General features: G+C 43.5%; 2 protein-coding genes across 2 annotated transcripts; both read left to right on the top strand.

Moving 5' to 3' along the window:
* The first annotated feature begins 347 nt into the window (after nucleotides 1–347).
* Nucleotides 348–3009, top strand: LOC113745637 (zinc finger BED domain-containing protein 1-like). Its single transcript, XM_027277911.1, has 3 exons — nucleotides 348–1467; nucleotides 1796–1912; nucleotides 2139–3009. The coding sequence occupies exons 1-2, from the start codon at nucleotides 499–501 to the stop codon at nucleotides 1898–1900; spliced, it is 1074 nt and encodes a 357-aa protein (XP_027133712.1). The 5' UTR covers nucleotides 348–498; the 3' UTR covers nucleotides 1901–1912; nucleotides 2139–3009.
* Nucleotides 3010–3361: 352 nt separating this feature from the next.
* On the top strand, nucleotides 3362–20675 carry LOC113745774 (piggyBac transposable element-derived protein 4-like). Its single transcript, XM_027278731.1, is given in 5 exon segments — nucleotides 3362–3925; nucleotides 3928–4425; nucleotides 10913–10922; nucleotides 19787–19974; nucleotides 20121–20675. Coding segments are annotated over 5 exon segments (1710 nt in total). The 3' UTR covers nucleotides 20571–20675.
* The last annotated feature ends 356 nt before the right edge of the window (nucleotides 20676–21031 follow it).

The following is a 21031-nucleotide window of genomic DNA, read 5'->3' as shown; positions in this document are numbered from 1 at the left end:
AGCCAGATACATTAGCCAGCGGTTAGCATGGAGGAAGGCGAGGAAGACATTCATTCGGTTACGGGTTTCAAGTCTAGTGTATGGAAAGATTTCGGGTTCTACAAGAGAGGGGGGGAGCTGGACAAGACAACGGCAATTTGTAAACTCTGCCGTGCAGCTATAAAATACACAGGGAGCACAACTAATATGGCTGCACACCTGAAGCGGAAACACAACATGCCCCAGTCCCTGGCTACGTCAGCTAGCAGTGCTGCAACACCTTCACGTGAGCCAAGATTACTCCAGTTTTTTCCGTCACCTCTGGCAAAAAGTTCTACCAGGGCAAAATCCATCACAGACGCCTTATCTTTCTTCCTCTGCAAAAGCATCCAGCCATACAGCATTACAGCAAACGAGGGATTCAAGTACCTGCTTGAGGTGTTGGAGCCGAGGTATAGCATACCCGACAGAAAAGTGTTTTCTGACAAGCTAGTCCCTGCACTTTATGAGAAAGTAAAGATGGATGTTGTCGACTCAATGAGCCGTGCTCAGAGGGTTTCAATAACGGTAGACGGATGGACATCTTGTGCCACTGATTCATATATTACAGTCACGGCACACTACGTGACCGAGGAATGGGACTTGCAGTCTCATGTCCTGCAAACACGAGTGTTTAATGCGTCTCATACCGGGGCAAACCTAGCAGCGTTGCTGCAAAATGTCCTGCGCGAGTGGAACATCACAGATAAAAACCCTGCCTTGGTCACGGACAACGCAAGGAATATGGTCGTGGCCGGAGCTGGCGCAGATCTTACGCCCCACGTCAGATGCGTAGCCCACACATTAAATTTGGCCTCGCAAAAGGCACTCAAGATGGACAGGGTGTCTGAACTGTTGGTAAAGGTGAGAAAGGTGGTGACGTATTTCCACAAAAGCCCACAAGCAGCCGAAGTTCTACGGGAAATTCAGTCCCAGCTGCACCTACCCAACCACAAGCTTATCCATGATGTCTGCACAAGGTGGAACAGCTCAGTGGACATGCTCGAGAGATTTTGGGAGCAACAGCCTGCCCTGTTGAACGCTATGCTATCCAGGAGGATCAGGAGGGGAGAAGGCCTGGCTGCAACCGCTGTGAACGAGGACGACATGAGACTCATCCAAGAAATCATAAAGTTGATGTCCCCAGTGAAAGTGGCCACTACACTTCTAAGTGAGGAAAAAAGCCCAACCATCTCAATGATCGCCCCAATACAAGCCAAACTCCACAAACACTTCTCTGAAGACAACACCGACATGCCAATCATCGCAGAGATGAAGCGGCGCTTCCGACAGGATTTTTTCGATCGTTACGTGGAGCTCCAAGAACTCCTCAACAGTGCATCGGCCCTTGATCCCCGATTCAAAGACCTGACTTTCCTTGATGACGTCGACTCCAGAGATCTCATCTTCGTGAAAATAACAGCAGAGGTGGTGAAGATGAACGAAAAGGTAATATTATTATTATTTTTATTTTATTTTAAATCATAGAATGTGACTATTTACCCTCCTCACTCACTCACTCTACCCCCCCCCCCCCTCTCTCTCTCTCTCTCCACAAACACACACAACACACCACTAGCTCAATACCTTAGTTAATTTTGGTCGTTGTCTAATGTTTAGTTGAATGAAATTTTAATAAGGTATATTTATGTTGTATTTCTTTACGGCACTGTGTGTGTGTAAGATTGTCAATGTCTCATATCAATCTTCTGTGCAAACACTTGTTACATAGATTTTTGACAATAATATACAATTTGACTTTGATATGGTTTGTCAGATGAAAGGCATAGGTGCACTGGATGAAGGAGGTGCACGGGAGATGGAGGGGCACTGGATGAAGGAGGGGCAGCTGAAGGAGGAGGTGATAGAAGCCCCAGCATAGAAGAAAGAAGAGGTTTGTTTTGACTGTGCTTGAGTAGTAGACTGTTCATTTAAAATAGATAAAATATTATCTTTTATCTGAAAAGATGCAGATCTTTTTAATACAGCACAACAGTTAAGATGTTGTTGGTGTATGCAATGCATGTACATGTTATTATTGTTAAACAGTGTGTTGTGTTGTGCTGTGTTGACTGCTCGTATTGTTCAACATATAGAAACTTGGCACATGTCCTCTATAGATGATGATGTCTTGCCTTCTCCCAAAAAGAAGACTGCCATGGACCAGCTGTTTGGAGAGTTTGTCACCACAAGAACACCAATGAAGACCACAAGGGAGAAAGCTAAGGATGAAATTTTAAAATACAGAGAAAGAGACTCTTTAGAACTAGGCGGTGATGTGTTGCAGTGGTGGAAAAAGCAGGCAGACCTACCACTCCTTTCATCTTTAGCCAAAGATTACTTGTCCATCCCAGCAACTAGCGTGTCCTCTGAGCGTGTGTTTAGCAGTGCAGGCAATATTGTTACTGCCCAACGAAGTCTCTTGCACCCTGACCATGTTGATCAATTGATCTTTCTTAAAAAGAACTTGAAAAAGACACATCTGGGTTAAATGTTTCAATTCAGTAGCCTGAACTGTTGCTCTCTTGTTATTCTCATTTGTTCATAACTGTGAATCATTTTACATTTGGAGGAAAATGCAATGAGTCCCTTTGTTGGTTTTTTAAGTTGTTATATTGGAGGGAATCTCCTGGCCTTAATCTTTTTTTTAGTAGCCCATTTTATTTGTTTTACCTCCTGTATAAACTAAATGCACTTTTGAAAGCTTAACCTGGAAACCTTAACCTTTTGTAGGTCTTGAGTTGTTCTACAACATGCACTAAAGAGGAACCTTTTTGTTTAAGGTTATACTTGTACTACAGTTCCAGAGAGACCTGTAAGCACTCTGTTACTTTATGTGTTTTAAAATAAAAGGCATAGCTTTAATGCTTCAAGTGCCATAACTTGAACTACTCTGTATTCCATGGTGCACTTTTCTTCTGCATTGCATCGTATCGTATCGAATCGCATCGTATCGCACTGGACCGCATTGTATTAGAATTAAATCGTACTGTATCGCACCGTATCGCAGCATGTGGGAGAATCGTATCGCATCCTAGCACTGGCAATTTCATTAATCTTGAATGTATCGAATCGTTGGCAGTGTATCGAGATGCGTATCGTATCGCTTTGATTATGAAGATTCCCATCCCTAGTGCGCACGCAACGCGCGCAACTTCAAAAGTATTTTCTCTTTGAAATTCACTCTCTGCGCTATAAACTAATTCAATATAAAAAAGATGAGTAGTGAGAACAAAAACAAAATTGGACTTTGATTAGGTTTTCGTTCAGGTTGTTTGTGCAGGTGCATTGCAGCCGTGGTTATAAATATGAGCAGAAATGTGGGAATAGTCATTTTGGCAAGATGGCAAAAGTGTACACTACGAAAGAAGCGCTAGAAATAGTTATGGAGTCTGACTGCGGGGATGGATCCTCATCCTCCGACTCTGAGACCGACACGGAGGAGGCCTCAGAGTTCGAACCAGAGCAGCTGGAGTCCAGCTCATCTTCAGCTGATTCGTCTGAAGAAGGAGAACAAGAACCTGAAGTGGAAGCAGAGGGATGGGCATCTAAAAATGGAAAGATTGTGTGGTCTGCCACAAACAACCAAACGCTGCGCTACATCCCAGCAGCCAGAGGTCTGGTCCCGGGACCTACGCATTATGCTGCCGCTCGCATCAGGGACCCGATGACGAGCTTTTCGCTCCTGCTGACGGCCGAAATCATCCAGCATATCCTGGCCGTAACAAACCTCCACGGGAGACGGGAGATCACAGGCTGGCGAGACCTGGACGCGGAGGAGCTGCAGGCGTACATGGGCCTGATTATTTTGGCCGGTGTTTACCGGTCAAAAGACGAATCCACTCTCAGCCTGTGGAGCGAGAAGAGTGGGCGGGCCATTTTCAGGGCCACGATGTCCCACAAACGATGTTCCACCACATCGGCCGAGCGCTGCGTTTCGACGACAAGCTGTCCCGACCCAGACGCCAAGATGACAAGCTGGCTGCCTTCCGCCAAGTATGGGACATGTGGACGCACCGCCTGCCGATGCTGTTTAATCCGGACAGGGACATCTGCGTCAATGAGCAGCTTGTCCCTTTCAAGGGCAGATGCCGTTTCAGGCAGTATATGCCCAAAAAGCCAGCCAAATATGGTCTCAAGATCTGGGCAACCTGCGACGTCAAAACGTCGTATGCCTGGAGGCTGCAGGTGTACACGGGGAAGGAAGGTGGGAGACCTGCTGAAATCAACCAGGGCATGAGGGTGGTCCTGGAGATGACGGAGGGGCTCCAGGGAAATGTCATTACATGTGACAACTTTTTTACCTCCTTCGGCCTGTCAGAGGAGCTGCTCCGGAGGAAACTGGCCTTGGTCGGCACCATCCGACGGAACAAGCCCGAGCTCCCCCGCCACCTGCTTCAGGCAAAGGTGAGAGAGGTATTCTCCTCCTTGACAAAGACAGAGTTACAGAACTCAGCCACAACGGAGAAGAAATGTTTCCTTCCGACTACCAAGCAGTGATGAGGACCACTCAGAGAAAGAAGATTTTTCCTCATCCAGTTTTTTAGGCATCAAACACAAAAGAAACAACAGATCACAAAGACAACAAAGCGCAAGACAAGAAGAGGAAGAGGAAGAGGCTGGTTGACTGTGTAATACTCTGGTGTCCTACATCCCCAGGCGGGGCAAGAATGTGCTACTCCTGAGCACCAAGCACCGTGATCCACACGTCAGCGACGACGCTAAGAGGAAGCCCACCATCATCCAGGACTACAACCGGTGCAAAGGAGGTGTCGACAACCTTGATAAGGTATGTGCATCAGTTACGCACGCATTCATTCGTTCTCACTCTTATGTTCCTCCTGTGGGCAGCAGAAGGCCCACAGGAGGAGGCTCTTTATTGAAGAGGTGGGAGACGCTTTGGTGATCCCACACATGCAGAAGAGAGAGCGCCTTCTCCGCTCCTCAGCCGCTGCAGCACTCGTCGCAGAGGTACGGAGTGATGCTGCTGAGGGAGGAGGGGCCTGCAGGAGTGGCCTGTAGGAGGAAGTGCAGAAGGCTGTGCGATTTTTGTAGGAAGAGAAAAGTTGGCAGGACCTGCTGCAAATGTGGAAGATTCACATGCAAGGACCACAGCCTAATAATATGCAGTCTCTGCTCTACTTGAGCTACACATATTTCATGTTCATATGTTCATTTCATGTTCAACTTTCGAAAATAAATGTTTTTTTCTGGTTCAAACTGATCTTGTATTTTCAATGTTTTTTTTTAGAACACAACAGAGTAAAAAGCATTTATTGGGGGGAAAAAAATATTTAGTCATCGGAGCTGGCCTAGTAGAAATCATCAAATATCATATATCAATAACTTTAATCTGCCACTGCAAAAAAAATAACAATGGATCAAAATCAATGTTGCTGCCAATCCACGGGCGTCGCACCCGTGGGGGATGGGGGGATGCGACACCCCCACTTTTACAAAAAGACGATTTCATCCCCCCCACTTTTTCTGAGATTTAAACCATTTACCCGTCCTCGCGGTCCACCAGCATACTGAAACGGAGCGCACGTCAGTTCTCCATAGGCTACATGAAAACCCATTGGTCCAGTTAGATCCATAGTTTTCATTACAAGAACAAAGTCATAATTGGGCGGGCCGACCTGAAGTCAAACAGTGAGAGGTTGTCAGGCGTCTTTTCACACACCGAACCATGGGATGAGAGATTTGATTTTGGACCTCCAAGATCGTGAAATGCCATTGCATGAGTAAGAGATAAAGCGGCAATATAGCGATTATCAGAATTCGCGAGAATCTGCGGCGAGCCCCACCAATGTGCGGATTATGTGTCAGAGCTGCGTTTTTTTTTATTCAGATCAATGATTGCAGATGATAACTTCTTGGGACAAATTAATATTTTGGTGAGTTTATTAGTTTACCAACAAGCAACAGAGCGGAGTTAAAGGTCTGCACGCCCGGGAGACAATCAGTAGTGGCGGGAAGATTTAAAGGTCTTCTCTGACTTTAAAATCACCGCTCCTGGTCTGTAGCAGCGAGAACATGAAGAGAAAGAAACAGAAATTGGAGAGTGTGGTGTGTTTTTTTTCATTCGTAAAATTTGACAATAATTCATAAAAGAACCTACAGATACGTTATCTTACAGTATGGGTAGGTTTTGTGGAACCGTCACGTATTTTGTGTTACTAAGCTCCTTTCTTTAAATACCTAGCTTACCTGCAGACGTCTGGGATTGGTTTAGGTTTGTTTATGCTAAATAAATCTATATATCAGTTATTAACCCAAAGGAAGCAAGGACAAATTAGACTGCGGAAAACTATAGAAGCCGATTAGGTGTGCTGTAATGGGAATTCAAATTAATTTACTTCACATTATCACATAGAGAGCTTGAGAAAATTCTACCCTGAATATCAACTGGATTCAAACAGGTTTTGTCTTACTGTCCCTACAAATTATCAGACATTTAATCAAAATAAAATTACAGGCCATGTTGGTTTAGTTAAGATGGCGCAAAGCTTTCGCGACTCGGTCCGATGGAAATTTTTTCAATGGTTAATGGAGAGACTTTGGTTTCAATCAAGTAAGTTATTAATTCCATTAAAAGCCCTCTATGATAAAAACATCAACTAAACTAAAAATCAACGGAGAGCTCACAGACTCATTCATGCTGAGAGATCAACAAGCAGGGCTGTCCCTAATCCGAATCCCTTTTTGCGATTTTTATCGAACCCCTTGGCACAGTGGATTAGACAGCACACAAAAAATCCCAGGTAAACAATGGCAGCAAAGCGAACAAAAAAGCTCGGCCCTGTCGCGATGACATACTCGTTTAGCCTTTCAAACCCAACAGAGTCTCTGCCGGGGTGATGTCTGTTTTAGATGACTATGGGGTCATACTCAGGTTACATTAAATAAGAAAAAAACTCAGGTCCTAGTTTTCATGTTTGATCCCCCTCCAAATATCTCCCACCCGCTCAGGTACCATCTAGAGTTGGGACCAAAGTTGTATAAAATATTTGGGTATTCTCTTCGACCTTTAGCACATATCATAACACTAGAAGAACAGATTATAGGCCCCCTTAAAAAAGAAATTATAGCGGATCATCACTATGAGTGGAATATAATTCTTATTTGATATCAGTTTCTCGTAATAGATTCTGTTAAAATGGACCATTCTACTATCAAACAGACTTGTATATCTATTCCACTCAATACCAATAGAGAAATGCAAAAGTATTTCGAGAGTGGACAAAATTCCTTTTCAGATTTATATGGCAGTAGATTGGAGCCAAAGAATAAAATATAAACTTTACATTAACAAAGGGAAGGGTGGCGAGCCCCCCCTGTTTTGAGAAACTGATTATAAAGACGGCTCAAACTACGCCGTGTTAGTGGGATGTGTACGCCAAATTCTAGATCAAAAATGGAAAAAAATAGAAGTGGCAATGAAAGTGGGAACAGGCCGACCGAATTAATGCATTAGATGGAATGCCCTCACTAATTAGTCACTTTTCGGCCCTAGCAATCCAGGGATCAATTGCTCTCTGAAAGCATGGTGAATAACTAAAAATATCAACTGAGGAGAGGAACTGAAATGTGTTAAATGCTTTTTCCATACGACTCAGATTTGTACCGGAGCAGGTATTGACACACAAGGTTTAAAAGTTGGACAGAAAACGGAATTACAGCCTCATTGCACAATCCTATCAGGATAAAGTTTTTGATGTTTCCAGGACTAAAGAAAAATGGTGGCTCCAAAACAAGATTCATTTGAATATTACAAATCAGGGATTTATGAGCAGAAATGGACTTTACTTCAGGGGGGATGGAATTCTACATTTTTTAAGAGCGCTTACAATCAGGCCACCCTCCAAAAGCTAATATCCAAAACTAGACTCAGCTCTTCAAAATCTTAGAGGACGATCATACTCTAGAAATTAAGGAACGATGGGAAGCAGAGGGAGGCCTCACAGTCTCTCACAAGGAATGGGAACAGGACCTGCAGGACAGCAGTGGTCAGTGACAAGCTCCCTCCTGGAGGAATTCAAGCTGGAAAAAACGTGACTCGATCTTTCGTTCTCCAGCACAAAAGACTAACTATTCCGATTCAGACTGCTGCTGGAGGTCCGGTGGGGAATATTCAGCAAATCATTTTCACATTTTTTGGGGCTGCCCCTCTGTGGCTCCATTCTGGAGGAGATTCTTGGGGTCCTGGAGACAGTTTTAAGTTAAAAGGAAAATGGTTCAAAATGTCAAGTTCATGTACTTATGTGATCTAGATGGACTTTTGAATATGAGAAGTGGGACAAATCCTGCTAGAGTGTTGGTAGTGGGTGTAAAAAGGCTCTACACCCGAAAATGGTTAGAAGAGCAAACCACATCAACGAGTGGATTAAAGTAATTTACGATATATGATGTTATGGAGAGGAATTACATTTAAACTAAGAAACCAAACTGATATTTTTTGAGGAGAACTGGTCTAAAAATGGCTCAGCTATGTGTAACGTGTAAGACCGCTGATTTTCATATAGACCGCAAAGACAGGTCAGCCCTCCATAAGATTTATTTTAGTTATTTATTTTTCTTTCCCTCCTATTTTCGAGCAGCATCTGTATGTTTTATATGATGTGCTATTGCTGACTCGCTGCCTTGCATACTGCCCAATCCTCCCCTCGTCATGTTATTTTGTTATTTGTTTTTTAGTGCCCAATGGCACATATGTATGTGACACATATTATGGATAGATAGATAACTGCGCTGCCAGCACTGAAGCGGAGTGAAAGGGCTCGCACATGCCCGTCTGTAGCGGCGGGAAATTAAATGTCTTCTTGCGCTTTGAAGCCTGCCGTTCCCCTATCTGTGGCAGAGAGGCAGAAAGCAAGAAAAGAAGGAGAGGCAGACAACAGCGGGCAAAATCGAACTTGAGAGAGGTTGGGGAGTTTCTTGTTCTGCGTTCTTTTTTGTTTGTAAAATTAGCTAAATAATTCAGAGAGTACCAGATGAACTTTTTCTTACATCATGCTAGGTTACTAATGGACCATATAATATATTTTGTTGGTACTTAAGCCTTCATTTTAAATACATGCTTAACTTCAGTGTTTTTGAGAAACAAAATGAAGAGAAGAATAAATAGAACTGAATAAAAATAATCACCCCAAAGCTATTTCTGGTCTGGGTGCAATTTTGCTCTCAAAATTAAACATTCTCTTTGCTGTGTGTGTCAACGGTCATAAATTCAATAACGTCAAACATCTTAACAAGGTTTTAAGGCACAGTTTATGGTGCAAGCTCAAAGGTATGTCGAAGAAGTGGGACATACATGTTATAAAATCTGGAAGCCTCACTGCAACAACAACACAAAACCATCTAATAATTAGGGATGCACGAAATATTCGCCACCCAAAATAGTAAGGTCCGAATAGTGGCGTGAAACGCAATTGACCAGCAAAAAAACACATCACGGTGATCTGGCCAGGTCCTGATTCTTTTCTCTTCACACACAATAAACCCACGAGGCATTGATATAAGAAAACACAGGCAAGAAATACATCATACACCTGAATCTTTAGTGCGATTACTCTGCATTACGTCGGTAGCCGTAACTGCAATGACAGTCGGAATCGGACTTATGATGCGGTTATAGAAGATGGGAAACATGGACTTCACTGGGAATATAAAAACTAATATGCTAAATTTCTTTTCAAGACAAATTAACCAGTGTTTAAAACAAACAACCATGAGCTTTTTTAATGTAAAAATTGAAATAATAAGTCATATTAATGGAATTCTCTGAAATAATTTGACAGGATATTTAAAAAACAAATGACTTTTACTTTCTATTGAAAAAACATGTCCTTCAAATTTATTCTAAGGTATTTATGCAATACGTAAACAAAATAGTGGAAAAACAGACACAACCGACTTTTCATATCAGTTCTTTCGTTTCGGCACATTTAAATTTTCTATTCGTTTCGGTCCAAAATTTCATTTCGGTTGCATCCCCTTTCCCTACTCCTAAATAATAATAAATGACACATTTTATTTAAAGTGCTTTTCTTCTAGTATCCAAGACGTGTACATAAAACACAACATCAAATCAACACAAACATATGAAATCAGTACACTAAACACAACGCCAAAATACTTAAAAGCAATATGTATTCATTATGAATATTATGTAAGCCGCCACTTTATGATTGTGTTTTGTTTTCAGTTTGGTTGGACGGGAGGGGTTTCCGTGTATGTTTGGCATGGGTTTGAGCACACAGGTGTTTTGAGCTTACGTGGCCTTCCGTAGGAAGCACAGAACAGAATGTTTGAATGGTGTGTCTCCATGTTTTTTGTCACTACAAGAAATGGCGGAGCACAGGTCAGTTTGATCCAGCCACCGGGTCACACGGTCTGTGTCACCGGCCAAGCCAGAGTAGCGAAACGGTCTCCTGTCTATTTATGAGATGTGGTCTAATAAACAAAGAAATGAAGAAACAAAAAAGAACAAGTTAAGATAGCCACCACAATATCAGTGCCATAGTTCCATTTTTACCACCCCCTAATGTTGCTTAAACAGTCAGAGAGCCGGTCTTATTTGACATTGCTTGCCAAGTTTACCATTCCAGGAGAAAACAAATAGTAGGACCATTAACATAACTCTTGTGTTAGTTCATTTTCGACACATCACTGACAAAACATTTTACCAAAGCCGGCCAGAGTAACCCCTCCAACCCACATTCCCCCACCCATCCAGGATTGCAGTCATCGTGCATGACGGAGGCTTGTCAACGGTGCTGACATGGGGAGTTCTTACGAAAAACTGGACAAGTACAACCCAGCCTGCAACAAAGAAACAGAATGGCCGTCATAAACTGATGGCAACAGAAATAACTAAAATTACAGGTTCAAGGGATCGGAATGTCCGCACAGAGGGCACATATTTTCTTAAAGGGAATGTTGAGTGGGGGAGTACCCTCCTCAGATAAGCCGTTAAGGAACCATGCCTCTCCAATTAGGAGACATATACGGGCTTGCAGCAAACTGCTGCTGCAACCGCATCAGAGCTGACCCCCAACCTCCCCTTGGAGGCCAGGGGGTTGCCTTCACGGTCGGAGGAGAGTGTCTCAGGTCGTTACTTATTTAAGAGGTGTGGTTTATTAATTACTTGCCTTACTGAATAACACATAACTACAAATTTGTTTAGTTGTATTAAGTAATTAATTTCCCAACACGGATTTCTCAGTTGTTATGGTTCAGGTATCCCCTCTAATAATTTTTTTGCTCTTATGTATTTTTTAGACAAATGTGGGCTGTGTTGAATGCAAGTTGCTAAAATTTGGTCAAGATCTTCATGTTCTTACTTTTTTTTAGAATAGAAATCCTCAGCTATCTATTATTAAGCCTAAAATTGCTCAGCAACAGAAATGCTGTCCTAAATCATTCCTAGGCCGCAAATACCGTGCCCCAATTAAAAAAAACAACAACTTTTTTTGATTCGACATTTACATCCTAACATAAATGTAATGCATTCCGTTTGTTCAAGATTATTTTGGACCCCTGGCTTTCAATTTGTAGTTTGCATGTGTCCACCCACTGTGGCGCCAATTTTAAACCCATTTCAGACGCGAGCAGCAAAGCATTCAACACACTTTTTGTTTTTAACTGTTTTTGCGAAAGAAATGTGTGTGCTTTATGGATTTGGCATAACTCGTGTGTGTAAAAAAAAAAGGTATGTGTGTGTGCATGCTGAGATGGTGTGTGCTGTGATGCACGTGAGGTGTGTGTGGCACGCGCAAACGTGCGAACTCCTGCGAACCAGAAGTGTTGTGCTTCTCGATGTTGGATAATAGGTGTGTGTTAACAAAAACAAGGTGCTGTGGTGTGTGCACGTGAGAATGTGTGTGTGCATGTGAGCAGTGTGGGTGTGCGCACTGGCTGGGAAGCATTCACAGCGATGCGCTCGGAAATCCGATACGACCTGTTTAAGATACAGTTGCACCGATTTGCAAAACGTCGGCATCCGGAAAAAACACGCACATAAACTCGAGATGCATCGTTTTAAACTGTCTGCCAATCGATAGAATCCAGATTATATCTTATTTAATACTATGATGAATAATTATAACATAACCGTTTAGAAACGGTATGGGTTTCCATCCCTCTTCTTCTCCTACTCAAGTATCGGCTGAGTCTCGGCTCAGTCCGTGTGAATAGAGGCGGGTTTCCCACACTAGATTTTGACATAGCGGGAGAAAGTCCGCCCCATAGACTAGTCACTTGCCGTCCGGCCAGATACATTGCAGCAGGGTAGCATGGAGGAAGGGCGAGGGAAGACATTTCCATCGGCTTACGGGTTTCAGTCTTTATGGAGGAAATCGGCGGTTCTAAAGAGAGGGGGGAGCTGGACACAGACAACCGGCAATTTGTAAACTCTGCCGTGCCGCTATATTAAAATCACACAGGGAGCACAAACTAATATGGTGCAACATGAAGCGTAAACACAACTGCCCCGTCCATGGCTACGTCAGCTAGCATGTGCTGCAACACCTTCACGTGAGCCATAGATATCTTCCGTTTTTTTTCTTCCCGTCACCTCTGCGCAAACAAGTTCTACCCAGGGCAAAATCCATCACAGACGCCTTATCTTTCTCCTCTGCAAAAGCAACCAGCCATACAAGCTTACAGAAACGAGGGACTTGCAAAGTACCTGCTTGACGGCGGTGTGGAGCCGAGGTATCGCATAACGCGACAGAAAAGCTGTTTTACATGACAGCTTAGTCCGCTTCCTTTGGAGAAAGTACAATGGATGTACTGTCGACCTCCATGAGCCGAGCTCAGAGGTTTTCAATCAACGTACGACGATGGACATCTGCCACTGATTCATAAATTACAGTCAGGCACACATACGTGACCGCGGAAATGGGGACTTTGCAGTCTCATGTCCTGCACAAACACGGTGTTTAATGCGTTCTCATCCAGGGGCAAACCCTAGCAGCGTTTGCTGCCACAAGTCTGCGCCCGAGTTGGAAACATCACAATTAAAAACCCTGCCTTGGTCACGACAACGCAAGGAATATGGTTCGTGGCGGAGGCTGTGACGCAGAGTTACGCCCCACTCAGATAGCGTAGCCCCACAACAATAAATTTGGCCTCGCAAAAGGCACCGATGGCAGTGCTGAACGTGGTAAGAGTGGTGCTCCACAAGAAAGCGCCTCACTGAAAATCAGCCAGCTGCACTCCACACAGTGATTCATGATTGCACAGGTGAGAAGGCTGGTGGACGGCTACAGTTTCGACAACGCCAAGCAGGCGCGACGGTGGGATAGTCGGGAAAGGATTCAGTCAAGCGCAGCTACCACAAAAGCTTATTTGATGCGAAAAGGTAGCGAGCTCATGAAGTGCTACGAGAATTGCTAGCTGGGAGCAACCAGCTGCCCTTTGAACGCATAGCTCACTAACGAGGATCAGGGGGGAGACAGTGCCACTAAGGAATGAACCAGGCTGCTTGTGACCGAGGTCGACCTGAGACATCAACGACATCAAAGTGATGGCCACCGAAGATCACACTTCAAGTATGGAGGAAAAAGCCAACCATCTCAATGAATCGCCCCCAATCAAAGCCAAACTACCACAAAACTTCATCTAAGACAACACCGACATGCCAATCATCGCAGAGATAAGCGGCGCTTCCGACAGGATCTTTTTCGATCGTTACTGTGGAAACTCCAAGAACTCCCTCAACAGTGCACGGCCCCTTGATCCTCGATTCAAAGCACCTGAACTTCTTGATCGACGTCCGACTCCAGAGATCTTCCTCTTCGTGAACATAACAGCCGAGGTGGTGAAAATGAACGAAAGGTAATATTATTATGTAATTTTTATTTTATTTAAATCATAGAATTCGACATATTTACCCTCCTCACTCACTCACTCTACCCCCCCCCCCCCTACTCTTCTCTCTCTCTCACCAAACACACACAACACACCACTAGCTCATACCTCGTGTTAATTTTGGTCGTTGCTAATGTTTTAGTTGAATGAAATTTTAATAAGGTATATTTAATGTTGTATTTCTTTAACGCATGTGTGTGTGTAAGATTGTCAATGTCTCACTTCAACTTCTGTGCAAACCTTGTTACATAGGATTTTTGAACAATCCTATACAATTTGACTTTGATATGGTTTGTCAGATGAAAGCTAGGTGCAATGGATGAAGGAGGTGCACGGATGGTGGAGGGCACTGGATGGAAGAGGGGGCAGCCTGAAGGAGGAAAGGTGTATGAAGCCCCCAGCATTAGAAGAAAGAAGAGGTTGTTTGACTGGTGATGAGTAGTAGACTTGTTCAATTTAAAATAGATAAAATATTATCTTTTTAATCTAAAAGATGCAGATCTATTTAATACAGCACAACAGTTAAGATGTTTGTTGGTGTTATGCAATGCATGTACATGTTCATTAAGAAACATGTGTTGTGTTGTGCTGTGGTTGACTGCGTCGTATTGTTCAACCCTAATAAACTTGCACATGTCTCTATGAGATGATGATGTCTTGGCCTTCTCCAAAAAGAAGACTGCCTGGACCAGCTGTTGGAGGTTTGCCACCCAATAACACCATGAAGACCACAAGGGAGAAACAGTAAGGATGGAATGAGCGTGTGTTTAGCGTGCAGGCAATATTGTTACTGCCACAACGAATGTCTCTTTCACCCATGACCATGTGACAACTTGATCTTCTTAAAAGAACTGAACAAGACACATCTGGGTTAAATGTTTTCAATTCAGTAGCCTGAAACTGTTGCTCTCTGTTTATTCTTTCTTTGCAAATGTGAATCATTTACCACTTTGGAGGAAAATGCAATGAGTCCCTTTGTTGTTTTTTTTAACGTTGTTATATTGGAGGGAAATCTCCTGGCCTTAATCTTTTTTTTGAGTAGCCCATTTTATATTGTTTTACGCTCCTGTATAACTAAATGCACTTTTGAAAGCTTAACCTGGAACACCTTAACCTTTTGTAGTCTTTGAGTTGTTCTACAACTGCACTAAAGAGGACACCTTTTTGTTAAGGTTTAGCTTGTGTACTACAGATTCCAGAGAGACGTAAGCACTGTGTTACTTTATGTGTTTTAATAATAAAAGGCAAGCTTTAATTGACTTCAAGTGCCATAACTTAACTACCTGTATTCCATGGTGCACTTTTCTTCGGCATTGCTCGTTAGCGTATCGAATCGCAATCGATGCACTGGACCGCCCTTTGTGTATTTTTAAGGAATTAAGCATCGTACGTAATCGTCAACTGGTATCGCGCATGCTTGGAGAATCGTATGGCATGTTAGCACTGGCAATTTTTCCATTATCCTTGAATGTATCGATCGTTGGCCCGTGTCCATCGAGCTGGCTTAGCGTATCGCTTCGATTATGAAAGTATTCCCATACCTAGTGCGCACGCAACGCAGGCAACTTCAAAAGTCTTTTCTCTTTGAAATTCACTCTCTGCGCTATAACACTATTCAATAAAAAAAAGGAGTAGTGAAGAACAAAAAAAATTGGACTTTGATAGGTTTTCTTTCATGTTGTTTGTGCAGGTGCATTGACCATCCCGTGCGTTATAAATAGAGCAGAAATGTGGGAATTAGTATTTTTGCAAAGTGGCAAAAGTGTACACTACGAAATGAAGCCCGCTAGAAATAGTTTATGGAGTCTGACTGCGCTAGGATTGGATCCCATCCTCCGACTCTAGACCGACACGAGGAGCCTCAGAGTTCGAACCAGAGGCAGCTGGAGTCCAGCTCCATCGTCAGCTGATTCGTCTGAAGAAGGGAGAACAAGAAACCGAAGTGGAAGCAGAGGGAGGGCATGCTAAAAGGAAAATTGTTGGTCTGCAACAAACAACAACAACGCTGGCGTACATCCCACAGCCAAGGTCTGGTCCGGGACTACGCATTATGCTGCCGCTCGCGATCAGGGACACGATGACGAGCTTTTCGCTCCTGCTGACGCCGAGACTCCATCCATCGGCATACTACAGGGACTGCGCTATCCCGGCTACCCTTCGGGAGGACCCGAACGAGACCCCAGAGAACTGGTGGGGGAGACCATTTCTTCGACGGCGAGCACCAGGGAGTCACAGGCTGGGAGACTGGACGCGGGGAGTCGCAGGCGTACATGGGCCTATTATTTTGGCGGTGTTTCCGGTCAAACAGACGATTCACTCTCCCTGTGGAGCGGAGAAGAGTTGGCGCGGTCGATGTTCAGCGGCCACGCATGTCCCACAACACATGTTCCACCAATCGTTCGACCGAGCGCTGCGTTATTCGAGACAAGCGTCCCCGACCCAGACGCCAAGAGGACAACTGGCTGCCTTCCGCCACAGTATGGGACATGGGCGCACCGCCTGCCGATGCTGTTAACGGACAGGGAACATCTGCGTCAATGGCACAGCTTGTCCCTCTTCAAGCGGCAGATGCCGTTTTAGCAGGGAGTATATGCCCAAAAAGCAGCCAAATTACTGGTCTCAAGATCTGGGCAACCCTGCGACGTCAAAAACGTCGTATGCCGTGGAGGCTGCATTGTACACGGGGAGTAAGGTGCAGCGTTAGACCTGCCTGAATCACCAGAGGCATGAGGGGGTCTGACGAGATACGGAGGGTCTCCATGGAAATGTCCATTACATGTGACAAACTTTTTTTACCTCCTTCGGCCTGTCACGAGGAGCGATGCTCCGGAGAAATGGCCTATGCGTCGGCACCATCGACGGAACAAGCCCGAGCTACCCCGCACACCTGCTTTCAGCAAAGGTGAGAGAGGTTTTTCCTATCCCTCCCTGTGACAAATGACAGAGTTACAAACTCAGCCACAACGGCGACGAAATGCTTTCCTTAGCGACTACCAAGCAGTGATGAGGCACCACTACAGAGAAAAGAAGATTTTTCCTCTCCCAGTTTTTTACGGCATGCATTAACCAAAAGAAAACACAGATCAAAAGAAACGAAGCGGCAAGACAAGAAAGAGGACGAAGGAAGAGGCTGGTCCATCAGGGAGCCCGACACACCAGGAGCAGAAGCAAGGATCAGGTATGAACCAAGATGAACAAATAATTAACATCTCAGGTATCCCTCTTCTAACCAGCGCATGTCTCAGTTCTTCTACGAAGCCCCCCTTTTGCCCCCAAGAAAACACAGCCAGTGAATTTCCAACTAAAGGGATCTTTTTAAGTTCCATCGTAACCTCCAGCTGAAAGTTTGCACCACATCACACCCCAGCCAAGCTGCCTCTTGGTTCATGGATACAAGATACTACAACAACGCCATTCAGACTCCAAGTCACTTTCCACACCAATGTATGTAATCCCACCCCTTAACACCTTCTATAGAAACGTTGACATTGAGTGGATTTCAGTTTTTGATCTAATAGGAAAAAAAAGGAACACATTGACCAAAAGAAGAAACAGAGCATTGAAATGGCTGTAACTAATGAAAACATCATAATAAAAAGAGCAGACAAAGGAGGACTGTGTCGTGTGGGGGTAGAAAGACCAAGTAATTGCAGAGGCCAGTGAGACAGCTGATTATCGTGAGTTTACTTGAACTTAGTCTGACCCATAGAACAAATGAAGATCTGAAATTATGGGACAATATTATCACATGCTAAACAAGAGAGACTGGATTTCACAAAAGAATATTATTTTTTATTTTGTAAGCCCCAGAATTCCCTCGTTCTATATGCTCCCAAAGTCGTAAGAAACCTAGAGAATCCACCAGAAGACCTAAATGCAGTGGGGACATGGGTCAGTTACAGAACCAGCTTCTTCATATTGTGATTTCTTATTAAAACATATGTTTCAGAACTGTTCTTCCTTTATTCCAAGATAGTAATCCATGTATTAAAATAAATCAAAGGCCATTAAGAACATTGGATGTTTCTTCCCTTCTGGTTACATGGATGTGGAGGTCTCTTTATACTAACTTGATCATACAGAAGGACTAGATGCTGTATCACATTACTTGGAAGAGAGCATCCAGAACAGAGCCCCCTGCCGCCTTATCCTGCAACTGGCGTGAATGGACTTTACATAACAATGTGTTTTCTATCCAGAATCAATTTTTAACAAAGAAAAGGTTACAGCATGGGAGCCTGTTTTGCACCAAACTATTCAAATCTGTTATGGGAGTCATGGGAAGAAACGTTGTTTACTCGACCTTAATGTTTTTTTGGAAAAATCATTTGGGGGGAAGATATATTGATGATATCATTTTACTCTGGTCAGGTTCAAAAACTGAAGCTCTTTCATTTCATTCATATTTAAATAACACTAATAATCTAAAACTTAGTCTTGATTTCTCCCCATCTGAATAAATTTTTTAGACCTAAAAATCTCTAAAGATGGCAACGGAGATTTACATACCTCTCATTCAAAAACCAACTGACCGCAACACAATTCTTCGAGAGCAATAGTTTTCATCCTCCTTGGTTAACAAATTTTCCTTTGGTCAGTTCCAGAGACGAACGTATATGTGCTCAGAAGAAGATTATGAAAAAAATGCTCTAGTATACCCAGACATTAAGGCAAGAGGATATCAACATAAAACTATATTCAGAGCTTACACAAGCAACAGTGTCTCCCTAGAGAACAACTGTTTAGCCCCTAAACAGAGAAGAACAACAACATATGATCCGCGTTATTTTTTGACACAAATCACAGTGACCATAGTAATGCAATTAAACAAATTGTCAAAAGCAATTGGGACATTTTGAAAAGTGATAGTGTTCTTAGAGAAGCTCTTCCAGATTCTCCGACTATTAGCTTCAGAAGAGCTCCTACTCTGAAAGACAAACTTGTTAAGAGTCATCTCCCTCCTGTATCACAGAAAACCTGGCTTTCAACCTTAAAAGGTAATCACAGGTGTGGACATTGCAATCACTGTAGCAATATGATAAATGCCAATTATTTTACTGATGTGACATCTGGTCATACATTTGACATAAATACATTTATTAATTGCAATACCTCTTATGTTGTTTACAGACTTGAGTGCCCTTGTGGACGCTTCTACATTGGGAGAACAAAGCGTAAACTGAAGGCAAGATTGGCAGAACATAAGCATGCCATTAGAACTGGTAACCCACAGTACCCCATGGCTGTCCATTACAAAGATGTAAGTCATGGTAGTTGTGACTCTTCAAAGATATCAGGCATAGAACATATTGAAGATTCTATCAGGGGAGGAGATAGACTCAAAAGACTCCTGCAAAGAGAGTCATTCTGGATATATACATTAAAGGCCACTCATTATCCAGGGTTGAATGGAGAACTCGACTTTTCTCCTTTTCTGTGAGTGTATTTTGTATTTTGTGACTATTGGTGTGTTTTGCTGTCCTTTATGATTGACTCTGATGACGGTTCCTCGGTCTCTTATTGGGCTCAATATTTATATTGTATGCATTTTTTGATTTGTTGAATTGACTGTGTAATGCTCGGATGTGCAATGCTGATTTATTGACTCTGATTTTATTTTTTTCTTTCTGTACAGAGTCTTTCACCCTCTGCTTTGTCATTGGCAGGTCATGCTGTTCAGGTCATGTGACCTCCTACCTGCTCACACTGAGCAGCTGTCTGTAATTATCTATTTAACTGTGAATTGAGCTGTCTGACAAACATTTCACTCTTGTCCTGATGAAGGCCAGTTTGGCTGAAACGCGTAGACATGCTTTTAATAGATTAGCCATGTATCAATAAAGGCATTTTAAGTAATCTTACCCTCACGAGTGCCTCAGTTTTCTGTTTGCAGTATTCTCCTCCTTGTTTGCATTCACGACAAACCACACTCTGGTGTCCTACATCCCCAGGCGGGGCAAGAATGTGCTACTCCTGAGCACCAAGCACCGTGATCCACACGTCAGCGACGACGCTAAGAGGAAGCCCACCATCATCCAGGACTACAACCGGTGCAAAGGAGGTGTCGACAACCTTGATAAGGTATGTGCATCAGTTACGCACGCATTCATTCATTTCTCACTCTTATGTTCTTGTCTAAGCATTTTCATATAAAAAATAATCATGAGAAAGAATAATTGGATTATTTATTCATATTGTTTTTCGTGTTTTTTTGTTTGTTTTGTTAGGTTGTTGGCACCTACTCCTGCAGGAGACGAACAAATAGGTGGCCACTGGCTCTTTTCCACAACCTGATTGACGTCTCCCTGTATAACGCCTTCGTCCTGTGGACGTCAATCGAGCCATCATGGGAGCAGCAGAAGGCCCACAGGAGGAGGCTCTTTATTGAAGAGGTGGGAGACACTTTGGTGATCCCACACATGCAGAAGAGAGAGCGCCTTCCCCGCTCCTCAGCCGCTGCAGCACTCGTCGCAGAGGTACGGAGTGATGCTGCTGAGGGAGGAGGGGCCTGCAGTATTGGCCCGGAGGAGGGGCCTGGACGAGCGGCCTGTAGGAGGAAGTGCAGAAGGCTGTGCGATTTTTGTAGGAAGAGAAAAGTTGGCAGCACCTGCTGCAAATGTGGAAGATTCACATGCAAGGACCACAGCCTAATAATATGCAGTCTCTGCTCTACTTGAGCTACACATATTTCATGTTCATATGTTCATTTCATGTTCAACTTTCGAAAATAAATGTTTTTTTCTGGTTCAAACTGATCTTGTATTTTCAATGTTTTTTTTTAGAACACAACAGAGTAAAAAGCATTTATTGGGGGGAAAAAAATACTTAGTCATCGGAGCTGGCCTAGTAGAAATCATCAAATATCATATATCAATAACTTTAATCTGCCACTGCAAAAAAAATAACAATGGATCAAAATCAATGTTGCTGCCAATCCACGGGCGTCGCACCCGTGGGGGATGGGGGGATGCGACACCCCCACTTTTACAAAAAGACGATTTCATCCCCCCCACTTTTTCTGAGATTTAAACCATTTACCCGTCCTCGCGGTCCACCAGCATACTGAAACGGAGCGCACGTCAGTTCTCCATAGGCTACATGAAAACCCATTGGTCCAGTTAGATCCATTCAGCCAATC

The sequence above is a fragment of the Larimichthys crocea genome, chromosome I (genome assembly GCF_000972845.2).
Source record: "Larimichthys crocea isolate SSNF chromosome I, L_crocea_2.0, whole genome shotgun sequence".
In the NCBI taxonomy this organism is placed as follows: Eukaryota; Metazoa; Chordata; class Actinopteri; family Sciaenidae; genus Larimichthys; species Larimichthys crocea.
This window is presented reverse-complemented; position numbering and strand designations above follow the sequence as displayed.

Excerpts from the sequence above, each read along its gene's own strand:
- LOC113745637 (XM_027277911.1), top strand. The coding sequence starts at position 499 with ATGGATGTTGTCGACTCAATGAGCCGTGCTCAGAGGGTTTCAATAACG. Across the intron at positions 1,468-1,795 it reads TGGTGAAGATGAACGAAAAG|ATGAAAGGCATAGGTGCACT; the intron begins GTAATATTATTA and ends ATGGTTTGTCAG.